At 38.0% G+C, this 19381-nt stretch overlaps 2 protein-coding genes across 4 annotated transcripts in view; one reads left to right on the top strand and one right to left on the bottom strand.

The window, feature by feature from the left end:
- RIC1 (RIC1 homolog, RAB6A GEF complex partner 1) overlaps positions 1 to 2458 on the top strand; it is a 181886-nt gene extending 179428 nt beyond the window's left edge. For both annotated transcript variants that reach the window (XR_008504533.2, XR_010123300.1), the window contains one exon: positions 2354 to 2458. The gene's annotated coding sequence lies outside the window, so the exon portion shown is untranslated. The remainder of the gene's footprint in view (positions 1 to 2353) is intronic.
- The window catches only part of ERMP1 (endoplasmic reticulum metallopeptidase 1), a 49082-nt gene that overhangs the window by 26148 nt on the left and 3553 nt on the right, over positions 1 to 19381 (bottom strand). For both annotated transcript variants that reach the window (XM_054500836.2, XM_054500837.2), the window contains exons 3-7: positions 14493 to 14620; positions 13294 to 13399; positions 2328 to 2474; positions 1569 to 1661; positions 559 to 771 (exon numbers count right to left, since the gene is read on the bottom strand). In XM_054500836.2, the coding sequence (XP_054356811.1) occupies positions 559 to 771; positions 1569 to 1661; positions 2328 to 2474; positions 13294 to 13399; positions 14493 to 14620 (687 nt within the window). The remainder of the gene's footprint in view (positions 1 to 558; positions 772 to 1568; positions 1662 to 2327; positions 2475 to 13293; positions 13400 to 14492; positions 14621 to 19381) is intronic.

The raw sequence follows: 19381 nt of genomic DNA, 5'->3' as shown, positions 1-19381 counted from the left end.
AAAATATTAGCAAGAATGGAAGGCAAAGTTCCATATAAAATGTTGTTAAAATAAGGTAACATAAGAAGATAAGGAGTGTGGGGAAAATAAGTGCTGATAAAGAATTATTTAAACTGCTGCTAAATATTTTATCTCGTAACAGCACACAGCAACTTAGACTCTGAAACATTTCAAGCAGAAATATTTCAAATAAAAGAAACAATTTAACCACAAGCAGTTCATTCATACTTCGTGACACTGGTCCATACTAGCTATTGGTCTGTAGTGTGGACTTTTTAATGGGACTTTTCATTAGAAGTCAATCTGTACAAACCATTTTTCAATAGTTTCTATGTGGTACTTTTATGGAGTGCCTAAATATATAAAAATTGACTGTTTCACCAAGACTAAAAGTAAAATAAGCATATTAATTTAATATTTAAAAATTTCTTACAATATAAAGCAAATATTGTTTTAAGATTTTTAGCTTTCTGGGAAGATATAAACAAACTGACTGAAAAACTTCAAGCACATTCTACAGCAATGCCAGTATTTGTAGTTTTAGAGGAAAATACTTACTCTTATGTTTGGGCTGCAACAATTTTTTGCCCAGGTACAAAACAACCCCCATTACCACCATGTAGTTTATGATTGAGCCAATACGAGAGGGGTAGGCAATGACAAACAGGCCCAGCACATCAAAGAAGACCACATTTCCATGTCGATACTTAGAAGCAGCAGCCAGCATATCAGATGTAGCTAGATGCTTAAGAACTGCTAAAATGTTGTCACCTATTAGTAAAAACAAAAAAAAAAGAAGAGGAAAAAGATAAAAAGGCTGAATAAACTATTTGTGATTTACATGTACAACTATTTAAAGCAGAAATAAACCATATACTGTTTGAATGAAGAAATGGTTAGAAAGAACGTGAATAGAAATCGCTTTCTACCATCCTACTGCTCTCCCTCACTTTTCTTACTAAATTTCTCAAATAAGGTCCATCCCCCGCCCTTCTCCATTTCCTCTCCACTCAGACGTTCAGCCAACTGGCCTGTATCTTTTCCCTTCTATTAGAACTATTCTCTGTGATCAATTGTACCTTCATTGTTGACAAATCCAATGGCTGTTTCTTGGTACCCATTCATTTAATAATATATATTAACTGTACTAGACACTCTTCTAGATATCAGAAATTCAGTGGTGAACCAAGAGACAAAGGCCTTTCATGAAGCTCAGAGATGCTGAACAAGCTGTCACACGTGTTAAAAATTAAGGAGGAGAGCTAGCAGAGTTCCATAGGAAAACATCATGGGAGACTAACAGAGCTACATTCTTACCACTCAGCAATCCTCCCAACCCTGGGCCAACTCCTTTTGCATTTCCTCACAGTGAATATTCCTGACCTTAACTGCTACACTAGACTACAAGACTAAAATTCAAGATCTCATCTCTCCAACTCCAAAGCCCTAGCTCATTCACATTGCATACTGCCTCTCTAACGCACAGGCCACAGAATATTTACAAGTTTGTATATCATCCCCAATATTCCATCTTAGTGTATATCAAAAGTCTAAATTGGAATACCAACCTGCTCTCTGAATGGAATCTGTTAGAATTCTGTCCGCTGTGTCATACTTGGTGTGATAAATGTATCCATTCTCAATAAAAGCTAAGTCTATTCCTAAAACATATATATAGAAAAAAAAAGTCATTTTGCTTTAAAGATCAACCTTGCTTTTGGCCTATTTGTTTAATAAATTCCTAAAAGACAAAATGTCAAAGCAGTGGCACGATTGCTTTGTCACATTTACAAATGAATGATATAAATTCTCTTCCAAATTCTTACACAGTCTATAGCTTTGGTACATAATTCGATACATAATGAAGAAGTATATTACTCCACAGGTAGGCATTACAAGTCACACAGCATGGATAGGAATATTGAGTTTGGGAGGTCATGAAAATTTTGCCACCTACATTCTTGCCAGGCCAGAGCCAAATTTTAACTTCAAATAAGTTGTACATACAAGTTGCCAAGGGAGTTGGCAAAGCAAGACAACAACGAAAGACCCCTGAAGGATCTATTACCATCTTTTGGGAATGAGGTGCTAAACAGTTCACCCCTGTTCTTCTGTGGGGAAAGATGACACATTTTAGAGGAGGCAAGCATTTTAATTAGTATGGAGTTTAAAAAAGGAAACGAACTCTGTTTTAGGGAGTCAATGTATATTTCTCACATAAAGAATTTGCTCTCAGAAAATGCTGTTTACTCACCAACTTTCAAGATTTAAAATTTGCTTTTGATAAATAAATGTTGCACAGTAGGCCATAACCACTGACAATATACCTGGAATGTTCCCAAAATCCCTGTAGATACGAAAGTCAGTATCTGAAGGAATGATTCCACTCTGGAAAACCTCCTGAGCCACCACAGAAGCAAAAGGGTGTTTAGCTGCTGAAACATAAGCTTGAACCAACCAAGGATTTTCAGGACCTAAAATGAAAGGTGACAACACAATAGAAGGTATTCTGGCAATTTTTTTAACATAACGTTTTTCAACACATAGAAAACAGTAAAAGTGGTGGTTTTGGGAGACGGGTCCAATATGTACCTTTTCATCCCTTTTTCTGTAGTTTCCAATGTTTCTCTGATGTATGTGTTTGACTTTTAGAATAAAAACCTCTTGTGAAAATAAAATTAAAGTATAAAATAACAGCAATACAAAAGTCTGTCTGAAAATGAAAGATCATTCATAAGTCTATCATCCTAAAATGCCTATTATCAATTATATATCTTTAATTTTCTTACTAATGTAGGATTGTGTGTATATAGCTGTACTCAAGATATATGTACTTTGTACATTTGTTTTCATTTAACATTATATAAAATGCATTTCCCTATGTTGCTAGATACAAATTGGGTATACCTTATCTGAAATGCTTGGGATCAGAAGTATTTTGGATTTTTTGACTTTTTTGGATTTTGGAATATCTGCATTATACTAAGTAAGCATCCCTAATCCTAAAATCCAAAATCAGAAATGTTCCAATGAACATTTTTGAGCATCATGTCAGTGCTCAAGAAGTTTTGAATTGTGGAGCATTATGGACTTCAAATTTTCAGATTAGGGATGCTCAATCTGTATTATAATAATCATTTTGATAACTGCTTAACATTTCACTGAATATGCCATAAAGTTCCTTGCTACTTTTTATAATTTATCATTATTAATAATTTTCCATCTGTATCTCATACATCTACAGCTTTTTCAAATGGGAGTTTTTCCTGTAGGATAGTGGGATACATTGTTTTATAATTTATATAATTATATATGTATAATTGTATAATTATTCACTCTTCCCTCGCTGAAAAAGGATTATACATTCCTACTCTTGCCATATACCTTGTAATGCCTGCCTGGGGAATGAGTACATACTCTTCTGTACCTATTAACTGCAGGTGTGGCTACATGACTTGCTCTAGCCAACAGACTGTGAGGAGGGATGGCATGACCCTCAACTGGGCAGAGTTTTCAAAGGCATTAACATCATTCATACTTATCCTTAACTTTGATTTGTGAGATCAATACATCCCTAATAGGGGCTTCTCCTTCAGCCTGGATCCCAGAATGAATAAGACACATGGAACATAATAACCGTGGACCATAACTGCAGTTATTCAGAAAACAAAATGCAACACGAGCAAGAAATAAGCCTTTACTGTTGTAAACCACCAAGATTTTGGGGTTGTTACCACAAAACTTAGAAACATATTGACTGATGTAAACAGACCAAGTGATTGAATGTCAGGGAATCTAAGAATATTGTTTTTTTAACTTCACAGATTATAAAATTGCTTTCCTACATTTTAAAAAATGACCAAGGCTGGGTGCAGTGGCTCACGCATATAATCCCAGCACTTTAGGAGGCCGAGGTGGGCACAGCACCTGAGGTCAGGCATTCAAGACCAGCCTGGCCAACATGGCAAAACCCCACCTCTACTAAAAATACAAAAATAAGCCGGGCATGGTAATCCCAGCTGCTCAGGAGGCTGAGGCAGGAGAATTGCTTAAACCTGGGAGGTGACGGCTGCACTGAGCCAAGATTGTGCCACTGCACTCCAGCCTGGGTAACAGAGCAAGACTGCATCTCAAAAAATAAAAATTAAAAATTAGAAATGACCCAAAAAAGCAGAGGGACACTATAGAGATAGACACACAGGTAATCCAGATACTGGAGTTATCAGACACAGATTTTAAAATAATTATGATTAATATGTTTTAAAAAACACAGAATATCAGTAATTTCACCAGACAAGTATACTCTATTTAAAAGAGTCCTACAAATGGAAATCCTAGAATGAAAAAACATAACTGATGTTTAGAATTTTAATAAATGGGCTTAACACAAAGTTTAATACAGCAGAAGAAAGGATTAAAATTAAAGCATAAAAAGAAAAAAAGGTTGGAAAATACACAAATGTGAGTAATTGCAGTCCCAAAAGAACAGAAGATAGAATGGAGAAGATAAATGTTTAAAGACTTAATGGCCAAGAATCTTCCAAAACTCATAGAATTCAAGCCATGAATTCAAAAAGCTCTACAAACCCCAAACAAGATAAATATAAACAAAAACTGTATCTGGTACCATTTACTTTTGAATACTATTCCCCACCAAAAGAAACCAAGCCTCCTTAGAGAAATGGCTGATTCCAGGTCTGGGACTAGCAAAGTACAAGGTAAGTTGAAACATCTGTGCCAGAAAGTAAGAAAGTGCTCAAAGAGACATGTCAAAGGGGCTCAGGCGCTGGTTTGAGATAGACACCACTGGCCTAAACTGGGACAATTCATGCAACAAAATAAACAATAGTAACAGAATATATAATCTATAGAGTAAAATTAAAATACATAAAGTACTGAAACAACAACAAAAAAAGGAAAATGGAAAGCCTTCCTTCTTGCAGAATGCCAACTATGACCTACAGGCAGAATGATGGAACCAGAAACTCAGCATTAGCATTTGGTAAACATTGTAATAAAAATGCTTGGGGACAAGAATCATCAATGACTGCTAAAACTAGGATCAAAGTTTTATGACAAACAGGATATTTACCTCAAGTATCTATCACTAAGGGGAAATCAGTAACTTGTACAAAGAAAGAAATAGTAGAAAAACCTGGCAAATAAATACCTTAATCAAACGATGAAAATGTAGTATCATTAATAATGAGACAAACAAATACTACATGCATCCTGATGTGATGCACTAAGGACACAAATACAAAAGGAAAAAGAAATATGATGATGAGGAAATATGTAGATTATGAGACCTTATCATATTAAAATACTATTAAAATATTACTATTTGATATTAATAAATTTATAATAAAAAATATGATGAAAATCATACTGAAAAACAGGTAAAGCCAAACTATCATGAATTATCTTAAAAATTAAGATAATAGTTCCTCTTAGATGGGAGGGAGTTGTATTTGAGAAGAGAGGTAAAAAAAAATGCCTAGGCAGGCAAGGCAATCCACCCTCTTCCATGAGGCAGAGTTAAAAAGATTTTCACCTTACAATAATTAAGTTTTCAACTTGATAATTAAATGCTATATTTGATCCTGGGTGGGAACCCAGATTTTTTTTTAAATGGTTAGGACATTAATGGAACAACTGGAAAAATCTGAATATGCATTATTATAGTTTAATATTAATATTTCTTGAGTGTGATCAATGTTCTGTTACAGAAGAGCATGTCCCTGTTTATCTGAGATGATCATCCTGAGATTATTAATTGACATGATTTTTCTCTTTATTCTGATAATGTAGTGAATTACACAGATCGATTTTCAAATATTAAACCATCCTGTTGATCAACTTGGTTGGAAAGTATTATCTTTTGTATATACATATATTCCTGGATTCAGTTTGCTAATACTTAATTTAGGACTTTTGCAACTAAATTTGGTATTACCTACCCAAAATATCTACCAAAGCTGAACATATGCACATCTTATGACTCAGCGATTCCACTCAGAAATGTGCATACACAAACATGTGTACCAAAAGACATTTACAAGAATGTTTACAGCAGCACCATTCATAGCAAAAACCTGGAAACAACATAACAGCACCAATGGAATGGATCAATTGTCACAGAATTGACTAGTGTTCGGCAAGAAAAAAGAATAAACTACAGATGAGGAACTGAAGCTCGGAGTGGTCACATAACCTGTCCAAGGTTCCACATGTAGAATGTGCTATAGCTAAAGTTTTGAGGTTTGACCTTAGATCATCTAACTACAGAGATTATGCTTTTTTGTGTGTGACAGAGTCTCACTCTGTCGCCCAAGCTGGAGTACAGCAGCTCAATCTTGGCTCACTGCAAGCTCTGCCTCCCGGGTTCACGCCATTCTCCTGCCTCAGCCTCCCAAGTAGCTGGGACTACAGGCGCCTGCCAACACGCCCGGCTAATTTTTTGTATTTTTAGTAGAGACGGGGTTTCACCATGTTATCCAGGAAGGTCTCGATCTCCTGACCTCGTGATCCGCCCGCCTCGGCATCCCAAAGTGCTGGGATTACAGGCATGAGCCACCATGCCCGGCCTTTTTTTTGAGACAGAGTCTCTCGCTCTGTCATCCAGGATGGAATGCAATGGCATGATCTCGGCTCACTGTAACCTCTGCCTCCCGGGTTCAAGCGATTCTCCTGCCTCAGCCTTCCAAGTAGCTGGGATTACAGGCGCCCGCCACCATGCCTGGCTAATTTTTGTACTTTTAGTAGAGACAGGGTTTCACAATGTTGGCCAGGCTGGTCTCGAACTCCTGACCTCAGGTGATCCGCCCGCCTTGGCCTCCCAAAGTGCTGGGATTACAGGCGTAAGCCACCACACCCAGCCAGAGCCTATGCTCTTAATCAGTACCCTATCCTACCTCCACGCAAAACCTTTTAGTTATCTTACAGAGTAAGGTGGCAGGCAGATACAGAAACATTTTCAATTTACATTCTTCTCCTGCCATCATCTAAATCCTATGATGCTTCCAGTTTCTTGTGTGTTCATGTCTTAAGAATGAACCCCATCTTTCTTAATGCAAAGAGTATGGGCATGCATAATGTTCAGAGGAGGTAGGCCTCAGTGCCAAGAATAGTAAGTCAAAGTTCTCTAGAAGTCCAGGGAAAACAGACCCAGCTTAGCAGACCCACAGCATCCTTCCACTGCTTTACTTCCTTCCATCTCTAGTTGTGGCATCAATGCACAAAAGGAAAAAAAAAAAGGAGGAACTAATAAAAGAGACTAAGAGTGGTAAATATTATGATGGAAGCCAAGCAACATGAGGCCTGAAAACTGACTGAATTTGCCAATGTGATCTTTACAAGAACAGCTGTGGTGAAGTGGGGAGGCTAAAGCTGACTAGAATGGTTCAAGTATAGATCACATGGTGGATCTATCAATTTTGGTGGATCTCGGTCTATCAAGGTGGATCACTTGAGCCCAGGAGTTGGAGAACTATGAGCCATGATTGCATCACTGCATTCCAGCCTAGGTGACAAAGCAAGATCCTATCTCAAAAAAAAAAAAAAAGCAGTTATTCAAGACTATGACTACAGACCATTCTTTTGAGGAATTCTGCAGTAGAGGGTCAGAGAAATAAGACTAGCTAGCAGGTGGTGATAAAAGTGGTTTTCTTTAAAATGGAAGAAAAGGTATGTTTGCATGCAAATGGAAATGATCCTATAGAGAGAGAAAAATTAATGACGGAAGAGAGAAAAAAATTGTCGTCACCAGTCTCCTACTCATACACTAAAGGTATTTCCAATTTTCTACTCTTAGAGAAAACCAAGGCTGGACATGATGCCTCATGCCTGTAATCCCAGCACTTTGGGAGGCCAAGGAAGGAAGACTGCTTAAGTCCAGAAGTTTGAGACCAGCCTGGGCAACACAGTGAGACCCTGTCTCTACAAAAAGTAAAAAACTGGCTGGGCATGGTGGCACATGCCTGTCATCCTAGCTACTCAGGAGGCTGAGGCAGGCAGATCACTTGAGCCCAGGAGCTGGAAACCAGTGAGCCATGACTGCTCCACCACATTCCAGCCTGGGCAACAAAGCAAGATCCTATCTCAAAAAAAAAAAGAAAAGAAAAGAAAACCCAAGATGACTTACATCTATGTCAACTATTTCTGCAGGTTAAATTCCCAGAAATGGGTCTGCTGAACTGAAGAGCCTGCACATTTAAAAAAGTAATACATGTTGCCAAAATGCACCAATCTACATTCCTACTAACAATGTATGAAAATGACTGCTTATACTCATCAGCACTGGGCATTATCATTTTACTTACTTTTTGCCGATCTAGTATTTTAAAAATCCTTACTGTTATATGTATTTGCATTTATTCTCAAATAAAACTGTTTAATTTGGCAGTTTCTTAAAAAGCTATGCATAAATTTACTATACATCCCAGGAATTCCATTCCTAGGTATCTAAAAGAAATGAAAATATATGTTTACACAAAGACTTAACACATGAATGTTTACTCCAGCATTATCGTAAAAGTCTAAAAGTGGAAACAATCCAAATATCCATCGATGGATGAATGGATAAACGAAACGTAATACATCCATACAATAGGTTAGTAAGCCATTAAAAAAAATGGAAGTACTAATACATGCGACAATATGGATGAACCTTGTGAAAGCTGTCAGAATCAAAACAGAGTCACTTGGGTTAAAAACTCCGATAACGGAGCCAGGGAAGGCCGTGAAGGGAGGGTTCTCATGCACAAATGCCTGATAACAAGAATTATCACAAAAGACTCTTCAAAAACCACAACCTTGCACAAAGGCCACTGCAACCTCATATCAAACAAAAAACTTCAGCAAGGACATCAGCCCAGCAACTGCCTGTCCAATCTCAGACTGGTACCACCCTTGTTATTGATCCTTGTAGCCAAGGATAATTATCTCAAAAAAAATTATGTAATCCTCTTCACTTTTCCTATCAAAACTTTTGTCTTCCTTTACTGCCCTAGTTTACTATGGCACATAGTCTCACAGTTTACTATGGCACATGTATTCCTACTGCAACGCCCATTACTAAATAAATACCATCTTCTTTGAGAGTCTCCCTCTGTCTGTTATTTAGATTAACAATCTGAAATACATTACACTAAGTAAAAAAACCCAGACGCAAACAACCATGTGTTGTATGATTACATTTATATGAAATGTCTACAACAGGCAAATCTATAGAAACACAAAGTAGACAGGCAGTTGCCTAGGGATAGGGGAAAATGGGAGTGACTGCTAATGAGTTTGCTATTTGGGATGATAAAAACATTCTAAAATTGATGATGATGATGATTGCACAACTGAGAATTATATATCTCAATAAAGCTGTAACTTTAAAAAAAGAATTCATTCTAAAGAAGGCTACAGGCCGGGCATGGTGGCTCACACCTGTAATCCCAGCACTTTGGGAAACCGAGTGGGCAGATCACCTGAGCTCAGGAGTTCGAGACCAGCCTGGCCAACATGGTGAAACCCCATCTCCACTAAAAATACAAAAATTAGCCAGGCATGGTGTCACACACCTGTAATCCCAGCTACATGGCAGGCTGAGGCAGGAGAATCGCTTGAACCCGGGAGGCAGAGTGTGCAGTGAGCTGAGATCGCATCACTGCACTCCAGTCTGGGTGACAGAGTGAGACTCCATCTCAAAAAGAAAAGGCGGCTATAAAATAGCAGACAGAATATGATTCTATTTTTGCAAGAAATATATATACACATATATAAATGTATATTAATGTTTGCATTTAGAAAAAATTCCAGAAGAGTATAGACTAAACTATTACACTAGTTTGCTCTGGATGGTAGAATTACAGGGGCATGAATATTTTCCGAAGAGGAAAAAAGATTCTGTGAGCCTTCTGCAATCAAGCCTCTCTCACTCATGAAATGAGGTCACTGGTCTGATAAAATCAAGTCATTCTTTCTGGCCCTTCTTAAAAATTAGGTAGTAATGATTATTCTAGTCACTAAAAACTCCCCAAATGAATGTCGCTCTCAGAAGTGACAAGGGAGTTCTAGAGCACAAACTGTTTTAACCAAAAAGTTTCCAGGGCAGGACAAATATTATCACACAGAAAAAGAAGTATGGTTTAAAAAGCTGAGGACAGCACAATCTGGCATATACTCTCAAGCACAACTCCAAACCCAGGAGGGCCTTTATCCTCTTTTAGTCAAACATGAAAATAACACTAACTAGCTTTTTGAAAGCCATGCCCACAAGAAGGGTAGTCTTTTGTAGGCAGTGGCATTAAAAGTGATAGAGATGCTGGGAAAGGCATCAGAATGTCAGAAAGCACCCAGAAAGCTTTCAGGTATGCAGTTTAGCCATAATAATGAGCTCCAAAACCTAGAGGGGGAAAAAATCATGTAAAATTTCAGAGTAAGGAGGGAAATAATCTCTTCAAATTTTTTGTATGACACCCCTCCAAAAAAATTAATTTTGAAACATGGGGATTTCAGAACAAGTAAAACATTTAAATTTTATGTTTATACTAACCAGTCATAAATCTGTTTTTTGCTTTATTATTAAAGTGATCATATACATTGCAAAAATTTAAATACATAAAATTATAGAAAGTAATGCATTAATGAAAATCAATTCTGGTCTTAAATTCATGAAGCAACAGAGAATTTAAACTGTTGTTTTACCTTTAACCTAGTCCTCCATTCCAGTCACACTTAGTCCAGTTCTACCAGCAAGTGCTCACCATCTAGCTAGGACCATTATTAACAGTTTGTTTACACCCTTTCAGATAATGTAATTATTTTTAGAATTTATGCAGCTGGAGAATTTTTGTCTAAAACCATATGCATTTAATAAAAAGAATAAGGACTCTGGGCTGCCCAGGCCTACCAAAAATGAGTACTTAATAAATGTAAATAAGTAATGTTAGTCAGTCTGGACCTGACTAGCCCTTGGTAAGTGTTTTAACCTCTCCGGACTACACATATGTAAAATATGTTAACATATGTACATAAAATACTTATGCATTAATATATATGTACATAGAAAAAAATCTAGAAAGGGTGCAGATTAAACCATAAGGCTGGTTTTTCTCTGGATAGGAGGAGTATAGGGGCAAGGTGCTGTGCTAATAAATTAAAAGCATGGAGATGAAGGCACTTAACACATAGTATACTTCAACATGGAAAATATGCAGACACACTCCTGTTTACATGGAGCCCTGACATTTTTCATAACGGGAAAGAAGACTGAGTGTCCTCTCTGCTTACAGAATTTTCTTTTGCTGCTTTTTGATCTGGTGGTTGTTACATGTATGTGTTCCTCCTATCCTAACTGACGTCCAAGAAATAGAAAGAGGCCGGGCGTGGTGGCTCATGCCTGTAATCCCAGCTCTTTGGGAGGCTGAAGCAGGAGGATTGCTTGAGCTCAGGAGTTTGAGACCAGCCTGGGCAACATGGCCAAACCCCATCTCCACAAAAGAAGGAAATTAGCCGGGCATGGTGGTATATGCCTGTAGTCCCAGCTACTTAGGAAGCTGAGCTGGGAGGATGTCTTGAGCTCTCAAGGCAGAGGTTGCAGTGGGCCGAGATCATACCACTACACTCCAGCCTGGGCAACAGAGTGAGACCCTGCTTCAAAAAAAAAAAATAAAATAAATATATATATATTGATATATCTCTATAATAATGTATCTACTTACTCTTGTAGATACTAGATCCCAGCTTCTTCTCATTAGTTAAAGAGTAAGAATAAAGCAGAAAGGTTTGAGAATTGAAAACAGAACCTTGCTGCTTCTGACATCATGACCTTGAGAATCTCAAATGCCTAGCTAAAGTAAAATATACATACATTTTGAAAGATAAAAGTTTAAAATAAGTTTGATGGAGACTATTAAAATACAGTATTGTTTAGGTTATGAAGACATACTTAGCATAGTTTCATAATTTAAATAAAATCAGGTCTTAAAAGGGTGCTACAAAACAAGTTCCCACATCATCTTACTTCCCCTAGCCCATCTCAGCACACAACACACTCTTGAATATTAAAACATCTAGCAAATGCTACATCTCTGGATAAAATGCATTACCCAAATTTCTAACAGGGCAGGGAAATGGAATGGAACTTCCAATGTCAAATTTTAGTATGCCCTAACTAAACAAATCTATGAGCTCTGAATTTTGTTAATAAAGACAATTAAAGCCCATTTATGCCTGAGGTTGCAATTTTTTTAATTTTTGCATGTGTGGAAAATCAGACCTTGGCGATGACGCTTGAGCAGTAGGATACAACTCCCACATGCTTAGCGTTCCAATAATGGAACACTAGGCATAAATGGGCTAAGTTGATATCCTTAGAAAAGTTTAATCATAAAACTAAAACTATTTCTCTGGGCCAGGCACGGTGGTTCATGCTTGTAATCCTAGCACTTTGGGAGGCCAAGGCAGGAGGACCACTTGAGCCCAGGAGTTGGAGACCAGCCTGGGAAACATAATGGGAGCCTGTCTCTACAAAAATATTTTTAAATTAGCCAGGCGTGATAGCAAGCACCTGTAGTCCCAGCAACTCAGGAAACTGAGACAGGAGGACCACTTGAACCCAGGAGGTCAAGGCTGCATGATGGCACCAGTGCACTCGAGCTTGGGTGACAGAGCATGGCTCTGTCTCTAAAAAAAAATAAAATAAAAATTATTCTGGCTGATTAAATATTACTAAATTTTTTTAACAGTCCACTAAATCAATGATAAATTTAAACCTGTTACACTACAGGTAAATTTTCTGATTTTAACTCATGAAATGATTGACATTTAAAAATATTTATATCATAACCACCCATAGTGGCTAAAATTTCACTACCTACATAACAATCCAATTAGAGGTTAAGAACAAAGTCTCTGGACCTGGACTGTCTAGGTTCAAATCACACTCTGCCATTAAACAACTGTGAAACCTTAGGCAAGTTATAATCTCTCTGGACTCAGTTTCATCTCTAAAATGGAAGTAACAGTACTTATCTTACATGTTGTTTGGAGGATTCAATGACTTAATATATACGAAATGGTTTGAACAACACTTGGCATATAATAAGCACTATACAAGTGTTAGATGCTATATTATTTTGTTCAAAATTTTTAACAAAGACAAGCTAACACCACCTCATGCTTTAAAAAGAATGCTCATTCAAGAGACTGTTTATTGAAGATATTACTTATAATCAAAAACTTTCTACTTTTACAAAAACTAGAACTGCATTAAAATATACAATGCACAATCTCACGTACCTGTTTGGAATACTAGTTCTTTCCCTCCTACACCTGCTGCCTCTAGGTTAATGAATGCACGAATCAAGCTAGCCCAGGGGTGCTGTGTAATGAAACCATGACTGGCCTTAATGAGAAGGAAAGAAAACAAATATTTGTTAAACAATCTTAAATTATCAGTCTTGATTTTGCTTAAACACAGAGGGACTACTTTGATGAGGTAAGGAATATGAAAACAAAATAATTGCTCTTCAAAAGCACTATCCAAAGACATCTTCTGCTTCTTTTCCTATGCATAATGGCCATGCACATCAGGGTTCAGAAAGTCACCCATCACAGAAGGCAGCCTGGTTACCATCAGCGGTGCCAAACAACATCCCTGGTAAGTACAAGGCTGTGCAAAAGAAAAGGCAAAGAGGGCCAGGCACGGTGGCTCACGCCTGTAATCCCAAAACTTTGGGAGTCCATGGTGGGAAGATCACCCGAGCTCAGGAGTTCGAGACCAGCCTGGGCAACACAGCAAGACTCCCTCTTTTTTTGTTTGTTCATTTTTGAAACAAAGCCTGTGGCCCAGGCTGGAGTGCAATGGCTCGATCTCGGATCACTGCAATCTCCACCTTCCAGGTTCAAACGATTCTCCTGCCTCAAACTCCCGAATAGCTGGGATTACAGGCACCCACCACCACGCCTGGCTAATTTTTGTAATTTTAGTAAAGACGGGGTTTCACCATGTTGGCCAGGCTGGTCTCAAACTCCTGACCTCGTGATCTGCCTGCCTCAGCCTCCCGAAGTGCTGGGATTATAGGCATGAGCCAGCGTGCCTGGCCCCCATCTCTTTTTAAAAAGAAAGAAAAAAAGAGAACAGGAGAAGAGACGATCCATATGGATGGGCATTTATTTGTGCCTGTCTCAAAACATCTCTGAAACTTCAATGTCAAAAAAAACCTGAGGAGAGTAATTATGCCAGCAAGAGCCCTTCTCTCAATCAAATCCTGCCACAATAATCTGCTAAGTGGAGTTTTCCAAATATTAAACATCTCTACATAAGTAGTTGTGAATTTGTTAAAGTACTGCTCATATAGTATTTTTCTGCATATTATTTTATACTACCCACAGGAGTCATAAAAAATGCATTTACTATTATTTAGTAAATAATATTTAGCTATTATTATTAATCTCATCCTTATTCAAGCCTGATATTTAAAACAGTAAAATCTCACTTGCAAGACATTTTCCTCAGCACCATTAAAGAGAAATATGACAGCGTGATGCAAGGCTTCTGAAGATGTTGACAAGACGCGAAGGACTTCCAGCATCACTGAGCAGCTAACTGCATCATCACTGGCACCTTCAAATCAGAAAAACAGATTTGCTGCTCAGATTTTAAAATGTTTACAATATGACCCATTAGGACTAGGAATGGAGCTTTCTCCTCAGAGAAGCATCACAATAGCTGCATGACCAGAAGCATAGCTCTGTCATCATCAGGTGACAATCACATCCACCAGCAGTAAGTTCCATGAAGGGATCTTTGTCTGGTTTGCTCACTGACTTACTCTCAATGCCTACAACCATGCCTGACCCACCAGAGTCACTCAATTAGTGTCTGCTAAATGAAGTAACCTGAGAGGACCTAAAGTCATACTGGAAACTGGTATTCTCAGCAAACCAAAGAAATCTGTTCTATTCTTTACCCGTATTCCACATCTTCTGTAACAGTCTCACTTCTGGTGCTCACAGCTTCCTGCATCATCTCCCACTGCATCCACTCCTTTCTTGCTTGTGCCAAAATCATAAAAGCTGCACAGAGAGGTCACTTTGGATGGTGTAACATTCCTTTAAGGCTTCTCCAAGGGGATTATGTGATGGAAAACTAAAAAGAAGATACCTAATCTAGTAAGACACAGGAAAGGAGACTAATGACCTAAGTAGTATCCTAGGTCCCAGAACACACACTCAGTTGAATCTCTGGACCTCTTCTTGATTCAGAAATTTTGTATGTTAATTAAAAGTAACTATAAAGATGACTTAACTGTCTTGCTTTTTTAAAGCACTGTAAGAGACAGTTAAAGGAATTGATTGGATATTTGATGATACCAAGGAATTACTGTTAGGTTTTTTTAGGTGAGGCAATTGGTGGTATCAAAAAGGGCCCTTATCTTCCAGCAACACAGAGTGAAATACTTTTAGGGAGGAACTGATATAGCTAAGATCTGCTTCAAAATAATCAAGAAGTTGGGAGGGTAGTGGTAGGAAAGAAACAAGATCAGACTGCTGAAGCTGGGAGATAAGTACATTGGGGTTCACTAAACAATTCTGCTTTTGAATATATTTGAAATTTTCCATAAGAGAAAACTTAAAGAGTAATCAAAGTAAATAAGCACTAATGTAACTCAGGCAGTAACATTTCTGGGTTTACACATTTGAAGCAGGGTGCCAAAGAGTTTGGCGTGGATTTGAGAGCAAGAAAGCCTTGGAAGTAAATTTGAGCTCTGTCACTTTACTCCACTATTTCCTGGTTTAAAAAGCAAGCTAATGATACCTACCTCACAGGTTTGAGTCACACAAGATAATGCCCAGTGCCTAGCACCTGGTAGGTATTCAATGTTCATTTTTCCTTCTCTTTGCAAATCTGAGGAAGGCTCTGTAGCTAGCTAAAATTAAAATGCTTGTTTGGGCTCTGTTAAATTCCAGACCCCATTCCTACTACTACCTATTAACCATACTTGTCTTGGTGGTGATTACTGGTTTGCATTTCAATCGAAGTGAAACAAAGTAATAATCATTTAATTATTATCAAATAGAAAATGCTGCTATTAGCAAAATGTGTCACCTTCCAAAAACCTACTGAAATAAACCTTTTTTTTTAATTTGACACTGTGAGTTACTTTAAAATAGAAAGCAAACAATAAAATGTTTCTTTATTCAAAAAGAGGGGAAGAGAAATTCAAAGGTATCTATACAGGGTTGATTAAAAAGTTAAACTGTCCATTCAGCTTCCCTTATTTTAATGGTTCTGGTGCTAAAAGAGAACTACAGAAGAGTCAAATATCTTTAAGAAAGGGAAGGAAAGTTAAGAGGACAGTATCTATAAGGGCTAGGTGGTTAACTGACATCCTTTTCCATTTAGAATTAACCCTGAAATTGAAGCCACCCCCAAAATAACTCAATGCCTCTTCTACCAACGACCTGGAACCACACAGCAAACTCAAGAAGATAATTAAGGCTTTTCTGTGGATAACATTACTCCTAATTGGTATCAATTCCTGAGTCCTAGATACACAGATGAGAACTTAAAAAGAAAAAAAGAAAAAAGAAGTGCTTCAATTAGGCCATCCACCAAAAGGATTTAGGTGATAGTCTATTTCAGGGGTGTCCAATCTTTTGGCTTCCATGGGCCACATTAAGAGAAGAATTGTCTTGGGCCACATATAAAAGACACTAACAATCACTGATGAGCTAAAAAATAAAATAAAAATTGAAAAAAAAATCTCATGTTTTGAGAAAGTTTATGAATTTGTATTGGGCCACATCCAAAGCTACCCAGGACTGCAGGTTGAACAAGCTTGGTCTATTTGATGAATGTGTGAAACACTATTTTTAACCATTTATTATTGACAGAAATTTCCTTGAGATTGTTGCTAAGGGTATTCCTATAAAATTTTAGTTAAAAGTAGGTTCTAGGGCCAGGCGCAGTGGCTCACGCCTGTAATCCCAGCACTTTGGGAGGCCAAGGCAGGCAGATCACGAGCTCAGGAGATTGAGACCATCCTGGCTAACACAGTGAAACCCCATCTCTACTAACAAAAAATTAGCGAGGCTGAGGCAGGAGAACGGCATGAACCCGGGAGACGGAGGTTGCAGTGAGCAGAGATAGCGCCACTGCAGTCTGGCCTGGGCGAGAGCGAGACTCCGTCTCAAAAAAAAAAAAAAAAAATTCGCAAGACATGGTGGTGGGCACCTGTAGTCCCAGCTACTAGGGAGGCTGAGGCAAGAGAATGGCGTGAACCCAGGAGGCAGAGCTTGCAGTGAGCCAAGATCGAGCCACTGCATTCTAGCCTGAGGGACAGAGTGAGACTCCGTCTCATAAATAAATGAATAAGTGAATGAATGAATGAATGTAGGTTCTAGGCCAGGCACAGTGGCTCCCACCTGTAATCCCAGCACTTTGGGAGGATGAGGTAGAATAATCACTTAAGGAGTTCAAGACCAGCCTGGGCAACAAAGTGAGAACCTGTCTCTGTTATGTAAAACATAATAATAAAAAGTGAGTTCTAATGGCTCACGAAAATGCTGGCCTTTAATTATTAGACTCCAGATATACAATTTGTAACATTTGGCACTACATTTGTAAAGAGTAACTGAATATGCACTCCAAAATATGTCACTTTGACATACGGATTATTTTGAGCTGAAGGCAACTGAGAAGCAGGTACTATACAAAAAAGCTCTCTGCCTTCCCCTTGTTTGCCTAAAAGCAGGATATACATTTACCAAGGTGTCCCCACTTCCCCTCTCCACCAGGAAGTACAAAGGTTGATCACAAAAGACAACTTTAAACTTTTGGTGGCCTGGCAACAGCACAAAAGGAATCTATATAACACTTTACTAACTAACCTTTCTCTACCATTTATTTGCCTTCCTACAATTTGCCACCCCTCGAGACTCAAGGTCCTTTTCCTTTCTTTTGTCACTTCTCTAAAATTGTATTGTTTGGTTGAAGATGCTACATAAGCCAGATTTCTAAGCCACCTCTTTGAGATGTACTCATTTTTCTTGTGTATCTCCCATGTACATGAAGTGCATGTGTTAATAAACTTCTATTTGGTTTTTCTCTTTTTAGCCTGTCTTTTGTTACAGGGGTCCACTCAGCTAAGAACTATGAAGGGTAGAGGGGAAACTTTTTTCTTTTGTCCCTACATTTGCTGCTAATTCTTGTATATACAGCCTTCTTATATAATGTTCTTAAGCAACCATGGTGTTTATTTGCCCCTTCCCAGAATTTAAGCATCATAATAGTGGGCAAAGAGTGACATTTATTACTGCTTTGAAATAGACATAAAAAAACCACTGGTGGCCAGGCACAGTGGCTCACATCTATAATCTCAGAAATTTGGGAGACTGAGGCAGGCGGATCACCTGAGGTCAGGAGTTCAAGACCAGCCTGGCCAACATGGTGAAACCCTGTCGCTGCCAAAAATACAAAAAAAAAAATCAGCCGAGTGTTGTGGCACAGTAGGAGAATCGCTTGAACCCGGGAGGCAGAGGATGCAGTGAGCCAAGATTGTGCCACCGCACGCCAGCCTGGTGACAGAGTAAGACTTGGCCCCCCAGCCAAAAAAAAAACAAAACACTAAACCACTGGTTACCCCAGCAGCACACGAAGGTACTTCCGGCTTATTTAACAAACGTGTGTATACTGATTTTTGAAAATGCAAGTTACATTCTAAACGCAATTGTCAAGCTTTCTAAATGAAGATATTCTAATATGAATCATTTCATCAAGCAAATAAATTTTACTTACATTTTGTATAACTCTAGATGTTCAAATTTGGCCTGCTATAAGTTCGAGTAATCCAGAAGTGTTAATATTACATAAGAGTTAATAGAAACTTTTAAAAATCACTTTCCATGCCAGGTACTATTTTAGTGTTTTACTTATTTTTAATCCTCCAAGCAACACTATTAGGAAAGTATTATTATTTTCTCCATTACACAGATGAGAAACTAAGAAGTTAAGCAATTTGCAAAAGGGAGTACTAATTACACCCTAATATTCTTTTTCCTTACAAATGTAGCTGAAAGAACTGACTGGCCAGGAAATCCAGCATCTTATCCTAGTTTTGTCTCTGATCAGTGATGACCAGCTAAATTTACTCCTGTATCAAATGAGGAGTTGAGCCAGATGCCATCTCAGGTCTCGTCTACCACTAAAATACTATGCCATTATAAATGCTATTTTCTATCCCTATTTACAATCCCTTTAACCACTGAATACAATTTTCTGAAGAATAAATATTTTAATAAATGGAAGTTCAGTTTAGGGGATTCCCATTCATTTGACAAATATTTACTGCGTCAGGCACTGTCCTAAATGCAAGTATTCTAT

The sequence above is a fragment of the Pongo pygmaeus genome, chromosome 13, assembly GCF_028885625.2.
Source record: "Pongo pygmaeus isolate AG05252 chromosome 13, NHGRI_mPonPyg2-v2.0_pri, whole genome shotgun sequence".
Classification (NCBI taxonomy): Eukaryota; Metazoa; Chordata; class Mammalia; order Primates; family Hominidae; genus Pongo; species Pongo pygmaeus.
This window is presented reverse-complemented; position numbering and strand designations above follow the sequence as displayed.